Raw genomic sequence first — 20098 nt, 5'->3', positions numbered from 1 at the left:
CTGTCTACTTTGGGTGTGATCGCTAACCTGATGACGTGCTGGCTGACGCTCCCCACGGTGTTACATCAATGAGTACATTGTCCTTATGAAGGTGATATTAAGCTGGCTTTCCTATCTGATATTACACAGCTAACACAACAACAATGGGCCAACCTTGGCATTTGGTCAATTGGTCGAAAGCACATTGTCGACGTGGTGACGTTGTTTATTGGTTGCAAACGCAACGTCTATTTTCTAACGTTGGCGCAACGTTGTTTGTTGGTTGTAAACGTGACGTGCATTTTCTAACGTTGGCTCAACGTTGTTTATTAGTTGTAAACGCGACGTGTATTTTCCAACGTTGGCTCGACGTTGTTTATTAGTTGTATACGTGACGTCTATTTTCTAACGTTGGTGCAACGTTGTTTATTGGTTGTAAACGCGACGTGTATTTTGCAACGTTGGCGCAGCGTTGTTTATTGGTTGTAAATGCGACGTGTAGTTTCTAACGTTGGCGCAACGTTGTTTGTTGGTTGTAAACGTGACGTCTATTTTCTAACGTTGGTGCAACGTTGTTTATTGGTTGTAAATGCGACGTGTAGTTTCTAACGTTGGCGCAACGTTGTTTGTTGGTTGTATACGTGACGTCTATTTTCTAACGTTGGTGCAACGTTGTTTATTGGTTGTAAATGCGACGTGTAGTTTCTAACGTTGGCGCAACGTTGTTTATTGGTTGCAAACGCAACGTCTATTTTCTAACGTTGGTGCAACGTTGTTTGTTGGTTGTAAACGTGACGTCTATTTTCTAACGTTGGTGCAACGTTGTTTATTGGTTGTAAATGCGACGTGTAGTTTCTAACGTTGGCGCAACGTTGTTTATTGGTTGCAAACGCAACGTCTATTTTCTAACGTTGGTGCAACGTTGTTTGTTGGTTGTAAACGTGACGTCTATTTTCTAACGTTGGTGCAACGTTGTTTATTGGTTGTAAATGCGACGTGTAGTTTCTAACGTTGGCTCAACGTTGTTTATTAGTTGTAAACGCGACGTGTATTTTCCAACGTTGGCTCGACGTTGTTTATTAGTTGTATACGTGACGTCTATTTTCTAACGTTGGTGCAACGTTATTTATTGGTTGTAAACGCGACGTGTATTTTCCAACGTTGGTGCAACGTTGTTTATTGGTTGTAAATGCGACGTGTAGTTTCTAACGTTGGCTCAACGTTGTTTATTAGTTGTAAACACGACGTGTATTTTCCAACGTTGGCTCGACGTTGTTGTGCTAGCTGGGTATTAACTTGTATATGATAAAGGGAATAGCAAATGCCTGGGGATTGCATGAGGTCTAAAAAGATATTTGAATTAGTAATAACCAAGTTGATTAAAAAAATTATGTAAAAATTATTTCAATTTTTTTTTGTATTCAAAGTTGAGGCTCATGGAATTGACATATGTACAACAGTGCAGAAGAGTTAGAACACAGTGGAAAGCAGGAAAACATACCAACACCGGGGTAGAGAAAGATGATACTGAGACACTTGGAGGAAAGCATTCTGGATACAAGTTGAAGCAGAACAAGGGGTTGATAGAACAGGAAGGGAAAACCGAGGATGAAAGGGCAATAGACCAAATAAATGTATAAATGGGTGGAGGGAGAGGGAGAGAGAGAGAGAGGGAGAGAGAGTAGAAAACACAACAACCAAGTAAAGTTTGAGTGAATGTTCCTCTTGAGCTTCAGACACTAAAATTTTAGGGCCTCACCCTCAGCAATGAACATTCTTAGGCAAACAATATATTTTCTTGTGGGTTTGGGGAGTCACAAGGAGATTGTCACATAGTTAAAGTTATTTATTTCATAGCATACTGTTTAGTTTAACTGTCTAAAGGCCATGTTGATAGGTCTGCTTTGCGATTGTGTAGTTAGAAACGCCATGTGTCATTTTCCTTTTCTACAAGCCATTTGCCGCATCTCAGCATCACGACTCACGAGCATATTCTCCACACTGATGCCCCCAAAACCACTTCCAACAGCTTTCATGAACGCCCGAGACAATATATTGCGCCAACACCGGAGGCTGCGGCGGCTCTTCCCATGGATGGGAGGAGGGGGAGATGGAGAGGCTCTATAAAAAAGCAGCCCGTAGAGCCAAGGCGTTTTTGGTCGAAAGAACGGTTTATTTTGAGAGAGAGGGAGAAAGACTAGGAGGCTCGGAAACTCACAAAGTCGAAACTTGAGAGGGGTTCCAGAATCCTCAAAATAGGTATTTGCTTTCTTTTCTGAAACAACACACACAATTTTGACGACACTTCACTACAACCTCCACCACCCGTGATGTACCAAAGTTTGTTCACTACGGCATTAAAAAATTTATTTTGCCCCTTTAGGGGTCTATAGGGGGGGGGGGGGGGTTGTCCAGGACCAGGGGTATTGCCCCTATGTTTTATTTTGTATTACAATGAAGGTATGAGGGAGGAATTAAAGCAAGGATGGTGAATAATGGGCCAGAGATAGTAAAGACACGTTGTGCAGATGGGAAACTATGGTTAGGAGGGGTTGGGAGTGGTGGAAGTGGAACAACAAATACCCGCGTAGGCCAAAAACTATCCGAGCCTAGCTGAGACGCAGGATGAAAATAAATAGAATGAGCAAGAAAGAATACACAGGAGTGAGCACTCATTACGAAGAACAATCGACACAAACAGACAACATAAACACAGAGGCAATACCCCTGGCGCTCACCTGCGAGAATAAACAGTATACTACACTGACTAAAGGTATTTTAAACCAATTTCAATGGTTGCTAGAAGACAGGGGAGCATGTAGAATCATACTAACATAATCATAAGACTTTAAACAAACAAATACATATTTTGGGGGGCAACCCCCCCCCCCCCCTCCCACCCCGTCTACCTCCTCAGACCCTTTCCAATGCCTTAAACAAACTTTGGTACATCACGGATGATGAAGGTTGTGGTTAAGTTTCATAGAAATTGTGTGTGTCGTTTCTGAGAAGAAGGCAAATACCTATTTTGGGGGGCAAGCTCCCCGTAGATTCCTAAAGGGGCAGATATTTTTAATGCCGTGAACAAACTTCGGAACATCACGGGTGGTGAAGCTTGTAGTAAAGTTTCATCGAAATAGTGCGTGTGGTTTCAGAGGAAAAAGCAAATTCCTATTTTGGGGGGTCAAACCTGGATCCAATTTGACCCCCGGTAGACCCCCGTAGAGCCCGATATATTTTTTAATGCCGTTAACAAACTTTAGTCACAACACAACAAATATCATTTGTGCCAAATTTGGTCGTAATCCCATCAGAGGTTTCGGAGAAGAAGTTTCAAGTGTTTATGGACGGACGGACTGATGACACGCCATCGCATAAGCTCCCCTGAACTTCGTTCCAGGTGAGCTAAAAACAGGGCAGCATAGGCGATTCCAGAACAATCACTCAACTTTTTGGAAGTAGATCTCTTGGAGGACCCAAGAGAAGCCTCCATTCTTTCTGTAATCATTGGCTACCTGGGTTGCCTACTCCTGCCAACCCTTACTATGCCCAATGACCTTCCTATTCTCTGCCTATAAAATACATGTAATAATTATATATTGCAGTAAAAGTTTATTTTCTTAGCACCAGCCATTGTGAGTAAACTGTGCGGTGAAAAAGCACTTGCACTGTGCGGTGAAAAAGCACTTGCACTGTGCGGTGAAAAAGCACATGCACCCTGCGGTGAAAAGGCACTTGCACTGTGCGGTGAAAAAGCACATGCACCCTGCGGTGAAAAGGCACATGCACTGTGTGGTGAAAAAGCACATGCACTGTGCGGTGAAAAAGCACATGAACCGTGCGGTGAAAAGGCACATGCACCGTGCGGTGAAAAAGCACTTGCACCGTGCGGTGAAAAGGCACTTGCACCGTGCGGCGAAAAAGCACTACTTCTAGTCATAACATTTCCTCCTGAGGACAACCTTTTATTATTAGAAGCGTCCTTGGAAAAACACCACGATAAAGCTATCTTAATACAGATATACACCTCAACGCACAACCCCATTTGTGGGGAAAAACCTCTCGGGGAGGAGGGCAATGAATTCGCCGCAACCTCCATCGTGTGACCCTTCGTCTTCTTGTGAAGTTTGGTTGAGTTTGGATAAGTAACGACCGAATGAATCGCGGTCAAAAATCGTCAGGCAGACAGACAGACACCAAATTGCGTATTTTCGTATGAAGTCGTTAACGTAACATGTTAATGAGAAAATGACTGTTTTTTGAATACTCACTATTGCAAATGGTGCCGAGAGAGTTATAACTTGCGATGTCATCACAGACGATCCTCCAGCGTGAAAACACGGACAGTGGACTGAGCGCTTCACGGTCGCCCGGGTGTTGTGCTCCAAACAAGTCGTCCGTGCAAAGGTCACAGCCTTGACCGCTTGTGAAATCCCAAAAGGGCAATGCAAAGGTTGTCTCTCCCAGCATCGTCTGTATGTCCCTTTCAAGCTGCAGGAGGTGGAAGCGGTGCCAAGTGAGGAAAGCTGGCCCTTCATGTGAGAAGTCCACTTCTCCGACGGTCGTTCCATTCCCCACGTAGGTGGGCATCACCGAGTAGTAATGTGACCAAACAAAGAGGTTGTACACTGTCACGTCCTCAAACTGTGGAGTCTGACCATCTGGTCCTGCAAAACAAACTTGTTAAATAACTCCTTAAAGGGGTGAAAAATAATTTTACATACACAGTATGAAAAAAAAGACAAGAGGGAGTTAACATTAACCCCTTTTAAGTACTTTTATAATTACAATCTGCCCATTACCAAGGTGAAAACCATGGTTACCTTAATCTAAAGTGAAAAAAATAATGAAGGCACCTGAAGTATTATTACTTTAAGAGTATTATTTATATGGCTATGGATTCCAGAAAGGTTCATATTTTTCTGGTATTCACACACTACAATATACAGTAGTTGTGATGTAATTTAAGCCTCCCAGTTGTACCTTTGCTAATTATATAAATGACCTGATAGTCCAAAATAGTTGGTACTTTAAGGCAATTATGGGAACAGACCAGGTCCTGTTAGCAAGAAGTTTACATCACCGTTTAAGGTGGAAACCTTTGTACATTAAAGGGAACATTATATCTATGATTCATAAAACCAGACATTATACCCGACATTCAACTATTTTAGCACAGTTATAGTAAGTCTAGTGTATTGTATTATACCTAATTTATATTAAACTATTATAAATTATACTAAACTATTACTATTATTGTACTATTAAATTAAATATTTATTTTGTATTTATATTGTATTATATGTACTATATTGAAAATATAATACAATAATGTATGTATGTATGTATATTACTATATTGTATAATGTTAACGTATTATTGTATATATTGTATTATTTTTATTGTATATATTGAAGGAGCTGGGGCTCCCACGTCGATCGGAAGAATGGACGCGACAAAAAGCTGGAATTCATCCGAGTTGCTTTAATCAAACCAAACACTCAGGCACTCTCTAAAAAGCCCGTTTATCGGGCAGCAATATATATACATATTATCCCAGAGCGTTTGCCCAGGAAAGGCGAGAGGGGGCGTGGCCCAGCGTCCTGGCTGCGGCCTGGCAAGTTGAGGGCGAGCCTGCCCGGGCATGCCCGGGCATGCCCGGGCGTCCCGACCGAGGCCTGGCAAGTTAAGCGCGGGCCTGCCCGGGCGTCCTGGACGAGCCCGGCATGGTGATCGCTCCGCGTCCTTGATAGGTGCAAGGCGATTGTGAAAACCCAGCGGTAGCCGCGACACACGTCCCCCCAGAATCGACTTGCACCGGCAGGGTCAATTTGAGGGGGGTCCTGATGACCCGGCCGAAGCGACCCCTGGCGGGTCGTGGGAGGGGGTCCGGTGTGGTGGTGGGCGGTCGAGTGGGGGGCACCGTGGACGGGGGGCGGCCTCGCCGTGGCGGAAGGGCCACCCGTGGTGGGTGGTCGACGTCCACGTGCGCCGGCTTGAGGCGGTCCACCGCAATCCGGTCCGACCTGCCGCCGATGTCGATGACGAACGACTTGTCGTCCCGTCGCAGCACCCGGAAGGGCCCGTCGTACGGCGGCCGGAGTGGCCCCCGATGTGCGTCGTGACGCACAAAAACATACTCCGCTGTGCGAAGTGCTGGGGGGACGTAGGACTGGGGGTCACCGTGGTGGGATGTTGGCACGGGGGCAAACCGTCGGGCGGCCTCCTGGAGGTCCGAGCGCTGGTGACCTGCGGACCAGGGACTGGTAGCGTCGGGCACGAATTCGCCCGGGACGCGTAGCGCCTGGCCATAGACAAGCTCGGCGGTGGATGCCTGGAGGTCCTCCTTGGGGGCCATGCGGAGGCCCAAAAGGACCCACGGCAGCCGGTCGGCACAACCGCCGTCTTGAAGGCCGGCCATGAGTGCGGCCTTCATGGAGCGGTGGAATCGCTCGCACAACCCGTTTGCTTGGGGGTGGTAGGCCGTAGTACGGTGGAGCTTGACCCCCAGGTTGCGGGCGACCGCGCCCCACAGCTCGGAGGTGAACTGTGGTCCGCGGTCTGACGAGATGTCCGCCGGTGCGCCGAAGCGGGCGACCCAGGTGGCGATGAAAGCCTGCGCCACGTCGGCGGTGGTGGTGGAGACGAGGGGAACGGCCTCCGGCCACCTGGTGGTCCTGTCCACCATGGTGAGCAGGTGTGTGAACCCCCGTGACGGGGGGAGGGGGCCCACCAGATCCACGTTGACGTGGTCGAAACGTCGTTCGGGCACGGTGAAAGGTGCCAGCGGGGCCTGGATGTGTCGGTGGACCTTGGCCCGTTGGCAGGCCATGCAGGTGCTGGTCCAATCGCGGACGTCCCGACGAAGGCCGTGCCAGACGAATCGCGCCAACACCAGCTTCTGGGAAGCTTTCCGGCCCGGGTGGGAAAGGCCGTGGAGGGAGGCGAAGATGCGGCGTTGCCAGGTGACGGGCACGATGGGGCGAGGCTGGCCTTGGGAGACGTCGCAGAGCAGGACAGTGTCCGCGAAGGGGATGTCGGCCAGGCGGAGGCCCGTGTCCGCCGCCCGGAGGGCTTGCACCGTGGTGTCGGTGGTTTGGTCCGCCGCCATAAGCGCAAAGTCCACCCCCAGGTGGACCGCGTTCGCGCTGGCCCGGGAAAGACAGTCGGCCACGGCGTTGTTTTTGCCGGCGACGTGCCGGATGTCCGTGGTAAACTCCGACACGGCGGAGAGGTGGCGCTGTTGGCGGGCCGACCACGGCTCCGTGACCTTGGCCATGGCGTAAACCAACGGCTTGTGGTCGACGAACGCCGTGAAAGGTCGGCCCTCCAGGAGGTGGCGGAAATGGCGGACGGCCAGGTGTAGACCGAGGAGCTCCCGGTCAAACGTGCTGTATTTGAGCTCGTTCGGCCGGAGCTGCCGGCTGAAAAAAGCGAGTGGCTGCCAAACCCCGTTCACCCATTGCTCATGTACGGCGCCCACCGCGTAGTCGGAGGCATCCGTGGTGAGGGCGATGGGAGCGTTGAGCACCGGGTGAGCGAGCAGTGTTGCGTCGGCGAGGGCCCGCTTTGAGCTTTGGAAGGCCGCATCCATTGCTGCGGACCAGGCGATGTCGTGCTTGGCCGGCTTGCCCCGGAGGGCTTCGTAGAGGGGCCGCATGAGTTGAGCAGCGCGGGGCACGAAGCGGTGATAAAAATTCATCATTCCCAGGAATTCCTGCAGGGCCTTTATGGTGCGGGGACGCGGGAACGTGGTGATGGCCTCGACCTTGGTTGGCAGCGGCACGGCCCCGTTCTTGGTGATGTGGTGGCCCAAAAAATCAACGGCCGTCGTGCCGAAGTGGCATTTGGCCGGGTTGACGATGAGGCCGTGCTCGCTGAGGCGCTCCGAACAGTGTTCGGAGGTGGAGCAGGTGCTCGGCCCGGGACGTGCTGGCGACGAGGATGTCGTCCAGGTAAACGAAAAGGAACGGCAGGTCACGCAGCACGCCGTCCATCAAGCGCTGGAACGCCTGAGCCGCGTTCTTGAGACCAAACGGCATCCGCAAGAATTCGAATAAGCCGAACGGCGTGATGACTGCCGTTTTAGGGACGTCGGCCGCCCTGACAGGTACCTGGTGATATCCCCGTATGAGATCAATTTTCGAAAAAATGACCCGTCCCGCCAGACGGGCGGAGAAGTCTTGGATATGCGGGATCGGGGGTACCTGACGGGGGTGGCAGCGTCATTGAGACGGCGGTAGTCGCCACACGGGCGCCATCCACCCCCCGGCTTTGGCACGATGTGCAGTGGCGAGGCCCATGCGCTATCGGAGCGCCGCACGATGCCGAGGTGCTCCAACGCGTTGAATTCGGCCTTCGCCACGGCGAGCTTGGCTGGGTCGAGGCGGCGGGCCCGTGGTTGGTATGTGGTGCTCGATCCCATGCCGTACTGCGACGGCCGAAAACGTCGGCCGCGTGAGGACCGGGAACTCCGTGAGCAGGCGAGCAAACTCGTTCGCCGCCGGGACGGCGCATGCCAGCTCGGTCGGCGCGGAGCTGCTCAATGTGCATACCAGGGAGCTGAAGGTTTCGGCGTTGATTAAACGACACCGTTGGACGTCCACCAGCAGTCCGTGTGCGCAGAGGAAGTCGGCGCCTAGCAGAGCCATGGGCACGTTTGCGGTTACAAACGTCCAAGCAAAGCGTTGGCCGCCGAAGCAGAGGGTGACGTTGCGCGGGCCGAAGGTGCGGATGGTCGATCCGTTGGCCGCAACCAAGGAGGGGCCGCAAACCGCGGATTGCCTGTCCTGGTCAGAGGCGGGTATGACGCTCAGTTGGGCGCCGGTGTCGCACAGGAAGCGCCGTTCGGACGCTTTATCCGTGATGAACAGTAAGTTGCCCGTGTGGCCGGCGCTCATGGCTGGTAATGAACGCCAGCCCGGCCGTTTCCCGGCCTGCCGAAGGTGCACGGGGGTCGGCATGTCCGGGCCTTCTGTCCGAACCTGGCATGATAGTAACACCACGCTTGGTCAGGTGGAGGCCCCGGTCGTCGTGCTGGAGGTGGTCGGCTCGGTGTAGCGGCCGCCAATTGCGTCGGCAGTTCGGTCGTCGACCGTGCCGGGTGCTCGGGCGCCATGGGTGTTGCGTCGGACGGCGGTGGGTCCCATGTCGCCGCTGCGATGCGCTGTCCTGCGGCGGAGATCTTGTCGGCTTCTCTGGCAAGGGCCCGGGGATCTGTGATCGTCGTGCTTGCCAGGGCGAGGCGTACCGGGTTAGGCAGCTGACGGAGGAACAGCTCCCGGAACAGGAATGCCGGAGAGTGCTCGCCGAGCAGTGAAAGCATGTAGTCCATTCGCTCGGAAGGGCGCGTGTCGCCGAGCTCGGGCAGGTCGAGCAGGCGCCGTGCGCGCTCCGCCGATGGGAGGGCGAAAGCGTCGAGGAGAAGCTTCTTAATCGCGCCGTATTTGTCAGCGGCTGGCGGGCTCTCGAGGAGGCTCAGGGCGCGGGCCGCGGTGGCCGAACCGAGCGCTGCTACCACATGGTGGAAGCGGGTGTCGTCGGCCGTGATGCCTCGCAGGGCGAACAGGGAATCCGCCTGTGCGAACCAAACCGCCGCGTGAGCCTCCCAGAAGGTAGGCAGTTTAAGGGCGACTGCCGTGTCCATGTCGGTAGGTCACCAATGAAGGAGCTGGGGCTCCCACGTCGATCGGAAGAATGGACGCGACAAAATGCTGGAATTCATCCGAGTTGCTTTAATCAAACCAAACACTCAGGCACTCTAAAAAGCCCGTTTATCGGGCAGCAATATATATACATATTATCCCGGAGCGTTTGCCCAGGAAAGGCGAGAGGGGGCGTGGCCCAGCGTCCTGGCTGCGGCCTGGCAAGTTGAGGGCGAGCCTGCCCGGGCATCCTGGACGAGCCCGGCATGGTGATCGCTCCGCGTCCTTGATAGGTGCAAGGCGATTGTGAAAACCCAGCGGTAGCCGCTACAATATCGTATTATTATTGTTAACGTAATATATTGAATTGTATATGTTGTATATTGTATGATGTTATATTGTATATTGTTATTGTATATATTACTATATTGTATTGTATTGTATATTGTATTGTACTATATTGTAATAGTATTGTACTATATTGTATTGTTATCTCTATATAATTCCAGCAATCTCTGTGTGTGTGTGTGTGTGTGTGTGTGTCTGTCTGTATGCGACCGCTGTTTCTCGACAACTACCGGTCCGATATACTTGAAACTTGCCAGGTATATTGCTGGGGACCCGAGGTTGTGCCTTTTCAAGGTTTGAAATTAATCGGACAAGTGGTTCCCAAGGTATGGTCACCGTACTCGCAAGCCGTTCGCTTTGGCTTTGCGAATGGACCAAACCATTTCATGTAAATAGAGGGGGGGGGGGGGTTCTGTGGTCGTTACTGCCACGTGGTTTCAAAGTTTTTTTTTGTTGTTGTTGTTTGCACGCATGTTTTTTTGCACGCACGTACGGGCAAGCACGTACGGGCAAGCACGTACGTGCGGGCACGCCCTAGTATTGTATAATGTATGTATGTATGTATGTATGTATGTGTAATGTATTTACTATATTGTATATTGTATTTATATTGTATTTTGTATTTATTTGTAAATATTTAATTATATTGTATTTAATATGGTATTTAATTAAATATTTATTAAATTAAAATTTAATATTGTACTATTAAATAGTATTGTACTATTATTTGTTGTATTATACGAAACAATCTAGTGTATTGGTCACAATTAGCAATACCGTGAAGCCTGGTGTTGGCTTATCGGTTAAAGTGGCTGGCTTAAGATATTAGGGGTCTGAGTTCAAGCCCCTGTCATGCCGTTGAATTAACACTAGGTAGGTTGACTCAGCCTGTCATCCTTCCGAGGTCAGCAAAATGAGTACCAGCTTAATGGGATGAATGAGCCACTCGGGTATCATGCGTCGGAGTGGCGACCCCTCCAGGATTGGGCCCAATAGCCAATAAACTCCTTTGGCAGCCATAAGCACTTGAAGATGCAAAAAGGCCGTTCTTCATTGGCTGTTGAATTAACACTCCGCCTGCCATCCTAAAAATGAGCATCAGCTGAATGATAATGGGGACATTCCATCAGTGGCACAGCCACGCCCTCAGAAAATGATGGAGGGAAGCAGCTACACACTGCACATCAACAACAACAAGAAGCTATACTGTACAGTTCTTTTTAAATATATAGATCACTGATCAAATTTTGTGACTATATAATTAAACGTAGGCTTGATGACGTAAGCTGAGGGAAACAACACTATGGCAAAATGCAATTGCAACGATACGAACATAACATTCAATGAATGGCATAAATCATGGCTGTTTTATATTTATCTTGCTCTTTGTAAAAGTATAAATCATGAGCTTGACGATAGTAATCACCAAGAAGCATTCATTTTTATAGAACTGCTACCATTTTGCCTCTCTTCAATGTCACACTATGCAATAACAGAGAAATCGAATTCATTTTTCAACTAGAATGGCACTCGGTAGAGAGCAAACCTCCGCCAGGCTGAACAGTTTATGTTTTGTATCCCACTGATAGATCTGGATTCGGACCTGAACCAAAATCTAATCAGCTTGTTCTTGTCACCAAACCAACTCGTCCACCAATTTTAGTCATAACTCGTCCATAACTTCTAAAAATATTTCATATAATCGCTTTTCACCTAATCTCTCAATGGTGAAGAATCACTTAAAAATTAAATAACTCTCGTATCCGAATCCATATTCAGATGATCTTCCCCAAAATTGAAATTAATCTTGTTTGTCACACACACAACCTGTCCACCAAGTTTCGTCCAAATCCGTCCACAACTTTTTGAGATATCCTGCCATATGTCGTTTTTGGCCCTATCTCCCAATGGTGAATAATCACTTGAAATATTCTAGTAGCCGGATCCGAATCCCGTTTTTCACCAAAATCTAATCATTTCGTCCTTGTCACATACACTACCTCTCCACAAAATTTCGTCGGAATCCGTCCACAACTTTTTGAGATATCTTGTTCACAAACAGACAAACAAGAAGATATCATGCAGAGCACGATTTGCAAAAACTACCCCTCCGCCCCCCTCCCCCACATCACCACCCAAAAAGTTGTCATGGATCAAACTTGTCATGGATATAAAATTGAGATCAAATCAAATTGTCCATTTAATTAAGATTAAAATTGACGATCTAATTCAAAGCTCGGGTCAATCGGATTAAATTTGATGATTTTTCACATGAAAATTGATGATATTAAAGTTTCACCTTGAGTTGACCTTTGACCTTGTATTGACCTTTGACATTTTGCCCTTAAATAGTTGGTTTCCCAAATCAGTGATACATTATGTAATTGCTGTTAAATTTTCAAGTTAGCACGATGAAAATTGATGATTTTCGAAGTTTGACCTTGAGTTGACCTTTGACCTTTTGACCTTAAAATAGTGGGTTTCCCAATTCAGTGACTCAATGTACAAATGCTGTTCAAGTTAAGTCAATCGGATGAAAAATGGCGATTTTATAAATAAGGCATCCAGATGACCTTTGACCTCAAAATAAATAGGCTTCTCATTTGTGACGACCTCTATAACTTGGTGAAATTTCATGATGATCGGTTTAGAATTGTGACCTGCAGGTGAGTGACAGAAAAACAGACAGAATAACAAACACAACCGACCAATACACTTGAAAATCTTCCATTTTGCAAATAACAAACAGACAGACAGACAAACAGGGGTGAAAACAACCTCCATCCACCTTCGGTGGCGGGGGTAAAAATAAGTTTCCTCCTCCTTGTCATCACTGATAGGTAGACCTATAGGGGATTACATACACCCCCAGGATTCAATACATAACCCTCTCCCATCTCCACCATGCTCAGAAGCAGAAGTCACATAAAGCAAGACCATGCAATGCAAACTTCTCCAAGGGGGAAGGTTGTCAGGAATGTGGCAACAGTGCGCTAATAATAACAATAAGAAATCCTTACCCAGGATGCCTTCTCGGCGCTGTGTGGCAATGACTATATCTGGGTGAATTGCTCGCTTTGCCAAATCTATGGCGGCGACCACACGTGAGCGCTCCTCACTTGTGAGCGCAAGAATATTACGGCGTGTTAGAGGTTGCGCTCGGTCTAAACACGCAGGTCCAGTGCGACCCCACTTGCACGAGTCACAGCGTGCGCCCCAGTATTGTGGGGCACAGACGCAGGAGCGGTTGAAAAATGATCGCACCGGCCAGAGTGCACGCTCATCCTGTGCATCCAGGGAGAACGGAGGTCCATGTGGGTGCATGTCTACAAGCACTGGCTGCAAACGAGAGGGCATAGCGGAAAATAAATCATTCCCCAAATGAGGATTCTAAAGATAAATGACATGTGCCAGGACTTGTCATTTTTAAGTGCAATACATGTACAATCAGTTTCCTGATAGAGTGATATTCATAAGCATTGCATTTTAAGCTATGTTCATTAAAGCAAATACTATTTCCCAATAGCGACGGGTTTTCAGAGGATTTCCAAATGCATAGCAAACAAGAAAGAGCAATCAGTGATTGCAGACCCTCGCCAGGATGTATTTTCAGTGGTTTTTAAGGCTTTTGTGTAAAAAATAAATAATGGTGGCCTTACCACGTGACCAATGACATCATTATTATTTTTCTCCACCAATTTATCCCCAGGTGATGGTCAAGAAATTTCATCTTGAGCAGATGAAGTTTTGTACTTGTTGAATTATGACGTCATAATGGAGACACCTATGACATCATCATTAACATGTTTTATTCCCCATGGAGAGTTCTTTACAATGAGCCATGGCTCAATTTTTTCTATTCGGCGCTTTCAGAGATAGAGGTGCAAATGTTTTCGGTTTTTCCAAGATGGTGGCCGAAGCACGTGACCGATGACATCACTATTATTTTTTTCTCCACCAAGTTATGCCTGCACGACGGTCCAGACATTTCATCTTGATAGGATGAAGTTTTGTACTTATCGAATTATGACGTCATACTAGAGGCACCTATGACATCATTATTAACATATTTTATTCCCCATGGAGTTCTTTACAATGAGCCATGTCTCAATTTTTTCTATTCAGCGCTTTTGGAGATATAGAGGTGCAATTTTTTTCGGTTTTTCCAAGATGGTGGCTGAATTACATGACCTATGACGTCATAATTATAATTAAAAAATTATACAGGTGGAGTTGCACCTATGGTGAAAATTTCCTGTCAATCGGACCAACGGTTGCAGAGAAAATCAGATTTATTCTGTGCGGACAAACAGACAGACAGACAAACAGACAAATGAAAAATCACTCATAGAGCGACACTTTGCAAAACAGAACAAAGTGGAATGGCACTCAGTAGAGCATCCTTTTAACCTCAAAAATAATTTCAAGTCAATCGGATGAAAATTGAGGCTTTTAGAAATTTGAAAAATGTGGTTGACCTTGGGCCTATGTTGACCTTTTGGCCTATGCTGATCTCAAAAATAGTTGGTGGTTGAATTCATTTCGCCGACATGTATATCCTATTCAAATTTCAAGTCAATCGGATGAAAATTGAGGATTTTAGAAATTTTAAAAAAGTGGTTGACCTTTGGCCTATGTTGACCGTTTGACCTTTTGACCTCAAAAATATATAGAATTTTGTCGGACCACGAACTCTACCATTTGGTAAAGTTTCGTGAAGATCGGTTTAAAATTGTGTCTTGTAGGCAAGTATAAGTGAGTGGACAGACAAACACACAAACAAACAAACACACACACACAAACACACAAACCGGAGTGAGCAACATACTTGCAAAAAAAAACATTTTTTTGGCCAAGTAACAAACGGACTCATATGCAATACGCTCTCCTCAGGCGAGGGTAATAAGAGAATGACAGTTGAAGATATCTATACGTAAGAGCTAACACGTAGAACATATAATAAAGGGAGCAGGAGACAAGAGGGAGAAAGAGGGAAACACAACAACTAGAGAAATGGGACATCGGGAGATCCGTGGAAGGGAGAGGGCTGGGGCAGGGTACATCGGATCCACAAGATGGACACTACAGGGACTTTGAGGAAAGAAAACGGAATTTGAAGGAGGTGTATCTGGGGTGAATTAACAGGGGTAGAAAAGATCGAGGTTTTTGATGGGGGAAGATAAGAGATGGTGGCGAACAGCTGTTTTAAAGACCTGGAGGGAGGAGTGGGATTGAAGAGAGTGAGGGAGTTTGTTCCAGATGCAGTAGCTCTACGGGTTATTTGAGATGTGCTGGTATTGACACAGAAGTTTTACCTGCCAGAAAGTGTGCTCACGCTTCAATAGATCAGAATATAAACTCTACGTGCTTATATTAGAGGCTGGGTGCAGTCCAAAGATGGCCATGAGACAAGAGAACATTACCGACCTAACTCACTCTATATGGCTTCACAAAACCCTTTCACCGAGGACAGTGACGAGCTCTTGAACTTTGCCACCAAGGCAGTGATGCCTCGGAGGGTCACCCAGGACCTGTGCGGACAGAGCACTATTTGCCAGCAGATGTTTGATGACTTTGTCCGCAACCGCATAAAGAAAAATCACAGGTAAACGAGTGAAGCTCAATCTGAGACAGAGGCTGATCAAGCTCAAAGAAGACTGCAGCCTCTTTGGGCAAATACTGGTGGTTTCCAAGTCCCGGCGATAAGTCAACCTCAAGGAAGCTGTTGGCAGCTATGAGCTCTCTGTTGTACCTTGGTCCCTGTTTGCTGCTAATGAAGAAATGCTGCACTGGCACATGGAGTGATTTGATGGCCATCCTGGAAAGTCTACCAGCGGCAGAGAGCAATGACCCAGACCCAAACAGTGATGGCATGCAGACTGGCCACGAGGCAGCCACTGCTTGCAGCATTGCTCTCGTCGATGGAATGTCCAAAGTCCAGTCAATGGGGAAGCTGTCCTGGATCGTGAATCGCCATCAGCTGGCAAATCACTTTACCTCCGGTATCCTTGATAAGTACAGCCAAATGGACAAAGTGTGAGTGATTTTTGACCGATGCCAAGCATTCACTGAAGCAGGCTACCAGAAAAAGAAGACAGGGAACACAGACAGCAGTTGCCTATCACATCATAGATTCAACGAACATAGCCAAGATTCCCATGAAAAGGCTGCTGTCTCATGGAAACTCCAAGAGGGAACTGACGGGGTACTTTGCCAAGAAGCTCCTGGAGAAGGCATATGCAATGGGGCATCCAGTCATTGTGGCATGAGGTATGCAATGCAGAGCATCACACACTGATAAAAGCTACCTAGACAGTGATCATGAAGAGACTGACATCAAACTGTTCCTGCATGCTGCTGATGCCACAGCCTGTGGGGATACAAGCATCAGAATCTGCTCTCCTGACACGGATGTATTCATACTGGCTGTGTGATGCGATGCAGAACTATGCAAGGACACAGCCTTTGTCACCGATAATGGAAAATGGAGTAGGGCCATTCCACTTGGTCCCATCTATGATGCCTTGGGTCCAAAAAATTGGCAGCACTACCTGGTCTCCATGCGATGAGTGGCAGCAATAACACTGATAGTTTCGCTGGCAAGGGAAACATGCCTTCTGTAGGGTATTCCAAGATGCAAGTGCCAACGTTGTAATAGACTTAGCAGACATGGGTACCTCTGTAATGCCAAGTGATGAGACAACTGCTGCCATTGAAGAGTTTATCTGCAAGGAATACCAACCACAGACCCTAATAACTTTGGTGAAAAAATTGCGATGTTGGTTGTTTAAGAAGAAGCAAGCAGAATCAGAGAGGCTCCCACCAAGTCAAGATGCCCTGCGACAATGTATCGTGTGTGCCCACATCAGACCATCGTGTGGAATCATGATACCTATATGCCTCATGGCGTGAAAGTAATGGTTATTATAATTTAAAGGATAGAGCAAGGCCAAGCAGCGATGGTAAACTACCTAGTACAACCTTTGCTAAGAAATTGCTTCGGCAGCACCAATGCCCTGAAAAGGGTACAGTACATAAAACACATGTATAACTAGAACAGCACTCGGTAGAGAGCAAACCTCCACCAGGCAGAACAGTTTAAGTTTTGTATCCCATTGATAGATCGCATCTGGATTCAGACCTGAACCAAAATCTAATCGGCTTGTTCTCGTCCCCATACCAACTCATCCACCAAGTTTTGTCATAATTCGTCTACAACTTACTTTTTGAGATATCTTGTTCACAAACAAACAGACAAATGAAAAATCACTCAGAATGACACTTGGCAAAAGAGAACAAAGTAGAATGGCACTCAGTAAAGCATCCTTTTGACCTCAAAAATAATTGGTGGTTGAATTATGTGACCTGATATGCAAATTGTCATCAAATTCTAAGTTAATCAGATGAAAATTGACAATTTCAGAAATTTGGCCTTTGTTGAGCTCAAAAATAATTGGTGATTGAATTCAGTACGCGGACATGAAAATCATATTCAAATTGCAAGTAAATCGGATGAAAATTGAGGAGTTTAGAGATTTGAAAAAAACTGGTTGACGGTTGGCTTATGTTGATCTTTTGGATTATACTGATCTGAAAAATAGTTGGTGGTTGAACTCAGTTCGCTGACATGCAAATCCTATTCTCATTTCAAGTCAATCGGATGAAAATTGAGGATTTTAGAAATTTGAAAAAATTGGTTGACCTTTGGCCTACGTTGACCTTTTGACCTAAAAAAAAAAAGGCTTCTGTCGGACCACCAACTCTACCATTTGGAGAAGTTTTGTGAAGATCGGTTTAAAATTGTGACCTGTAGGCAAGTATAAGTGAGCAGACAGACAAACACACACACACACACACACACACACAAACCAGAGTGATCAACATACTTGTCCAAAATTTTATTGTTGACAAGTAACAAACAGACAGACAGACAGGGGTGAAAACATAACCTCCATTCAGTGGTGGAAGTAAATATTCTGAGTCCCTCATTTGGTAGAACTGTTTTCAATGTCCTACGAAGCAAACTTGCCTTTGAGTTGTCGAGACTCTGGTCTGCATTAGTTTCAACATCAGCATCACTATTTTTCTTCCAAAACGTCTTTTTGTACAATCAGAATTCGTAGTTACCGGGAGTGCAACTTGCTTTTGTTGCAACTTGCTTTGTAAGTTGAGTTGCTTTGGAGTTGCAACTTGCTTTGCAACAATAAGTGTGCAGTCCATCGGAGCTTTCGAGCGAATATTAAGCAGGCTGTGCCATCTACTAGCAATTTCCTGGCAACTTTATACACCTCACGGTTCCTTTTGAAAATAGTAGGCCATTGTGTTCCGGGCCCCTGGTCAAATTCCCAATTCCTGTCCTCAAAATTACTTTGAGGACCAATGTTTAATTCATCTCCAATTGCGTTATCTCTCTCTATTAAATTATTCGGTATAATGTTGAATGGGCTTTTATAATTTAAATATGTATAATATACGTCATAGCTACTACATAAGATAATATAATTAAATTTTCACTTATAATTATCTTGTCCTTGAGTTAAAATGATAGTTTGCATGACATGGAAAACTATATATTGCGGTAATTCCAGTGTTTAATCAAAGCTTCAAATTATTGGCGTCAAAACCATACAAGTGTCAGTATTTTGCAATACCTGAAATGACGTTTAGAGTCCTGCCCCAGGTGCGTAATGATGTAAGGACTGCGGTGTGAACTAAACCATGAGCCCTACCCAGATCAGGACATATTTGCGTGCAAACTGGTGGAGATAACAGAGTTTTGGGGGTGAAAAGGAAAATTGAATGTCCGAGCGGTTTACAAACAGCTGGAGGCGCATTAATTAGTTTACTTATACGTTTTGGAAAACTTGGAAACTTTTGAAATTACAGATACCAATGCGGATAAGTGTATGTTTTCTTTTAGGGTTCACCTGGCACGTGCCACGTCCGAGCGAGTCCCCACAGCGATCCCCGGGATTTCCGGAAGGGTGCGCCGGGCAGCACTCCGCCGAGCGCAACGTCTCCACGGTGGCGCACTCGCGAGGGAACTGTCCCCGTGTTGCGTGCAACACCAGCAGCAGCAGCAGCAGCACGAGTGCAGGCGACGGGTCAGGTCGCATCGCGATCGCACGGCTTCACCTCCGGGAGAGACGCAACGACGTCGCGGATGCCGATGAGAAGAGACGAGTACAAAAACAGCCTCTGGATCCAACAAAACCAAGAAGATCAACGAAGGCAAAGAAATTGAGGATTTTGAAAGAGATCGGCGAAATGAACGTCGAACGAATAGAGAAGGGGATTGACTGAGACAGATGAATGTGGATAAAAACTTGCTCAGGCTGGCAATGTTCAGGGGGGAAGAACGGACACTGTGTGTTTTAAGGAATTCGGACATTCCCGTGATTGGAAAAGATTGGAGGAACCTATGACGGAGATTGTCACGTTGCCTGACATCGTCAAATTGCTCAGGGAGACAATGTGTCCTTTGCAATGCGTTATTGGACCATGAAAATACATTTGAATCCCATCATTTGTGGAACTCTGCCTCATGATGGAGGCCACCAATCAAACATTTCAAAAGATCATTAAAATGCTCATGTTAGTTATTTATGCTAATTTGTTTACAATCTCATTTAAATTCTTTTTTTTTGTTGTTTGTGTACAAGATCGAGGCTCGTGTAAGAGCTAACATTAATCACATAAAAACAAACTGACACATGAAACATATGATAAAGGGAGCGGGAGACAAGATGGGGAGAGAGAGGGAAACACACAATTACAACAGCAGAAAACAGGGACATCGGGAGATTTGTGGGAGGGAGAGGGCTTGGGGGAAAGGGGCATGGGAAAAGGGGGGGGGTTAGGGGGGGGTTGGAGAGGTATAAAACACATAGACACTGCAAGGACTTCCAGGAAAGAAGTTGGTATTTCAGAAAAGTGGATCTGGGGTGAATTAACGGGAGTAGAAAAGATCAAGGTTTTGGATGGAGGGAGATAAGAGATGGTGGTGAACAGCTGTTTTAATTACAATACTTTTAATTACAATTGACAATACTTTCGAATGCAATTTTTATTCTACTGTAATTCATACATATCTATTGCTAATAAAATGGTTGCATCATCTTACAACA

At 46.7% G+C, this 20098-nt stretch overlaps 1 protein-coding gene across 3 annotated transcripts in view; it reads right to left on the bottom strand.

Moving 5' to 3' along the window:
* TYRP1 (tyrosinase related protein 1) overlaps positions 1–20098 on the bottom strand; it is a 185688-nt gene that overhangs the window by 63051 nt on the left and 102539 nt on the right. For 2 of the 3 annotated variants that reach the window (XM_068121712.2, XM_078779621.1), the window contains exons 3-4: positions 12992–13310; positions 4251–4646 (exon numbers count right to left, since the gene is read on the bottom strand). In XM_068121712.2, coding sequence (XP_067977813.1) covers positions 4251–4646; positions 12992–13295 — 700 coding nt within the window. In that variant the 5' untranslated portion in view covers positions 13296–13310. Of the gene's footprint in view, positions 1–4250; positions 4647–12991; positions 13311–18898; positions 19319–20098 lie in introns of those variants that run through there. The other variant, XM_078779610.1, reaches the window with a different exon arrangement.

Source organism: Myxine glutinosa, chromosome 1, assembly GCF_964187855.1.
Source record: "Myxine glutinosa chromosome 1, kmMyxGlut1.1, whole genome shotgun sequence".
Classification (NCBI taxonomy): Eukaryota; Metazoa; Chordata; class Myxini; order Myxiniformes; family Myxinidae; genus Myxine; species Myxine glutinosa.
This window is presented reverse-complemented; position numbering and strand designations above follow the sequence as displayed.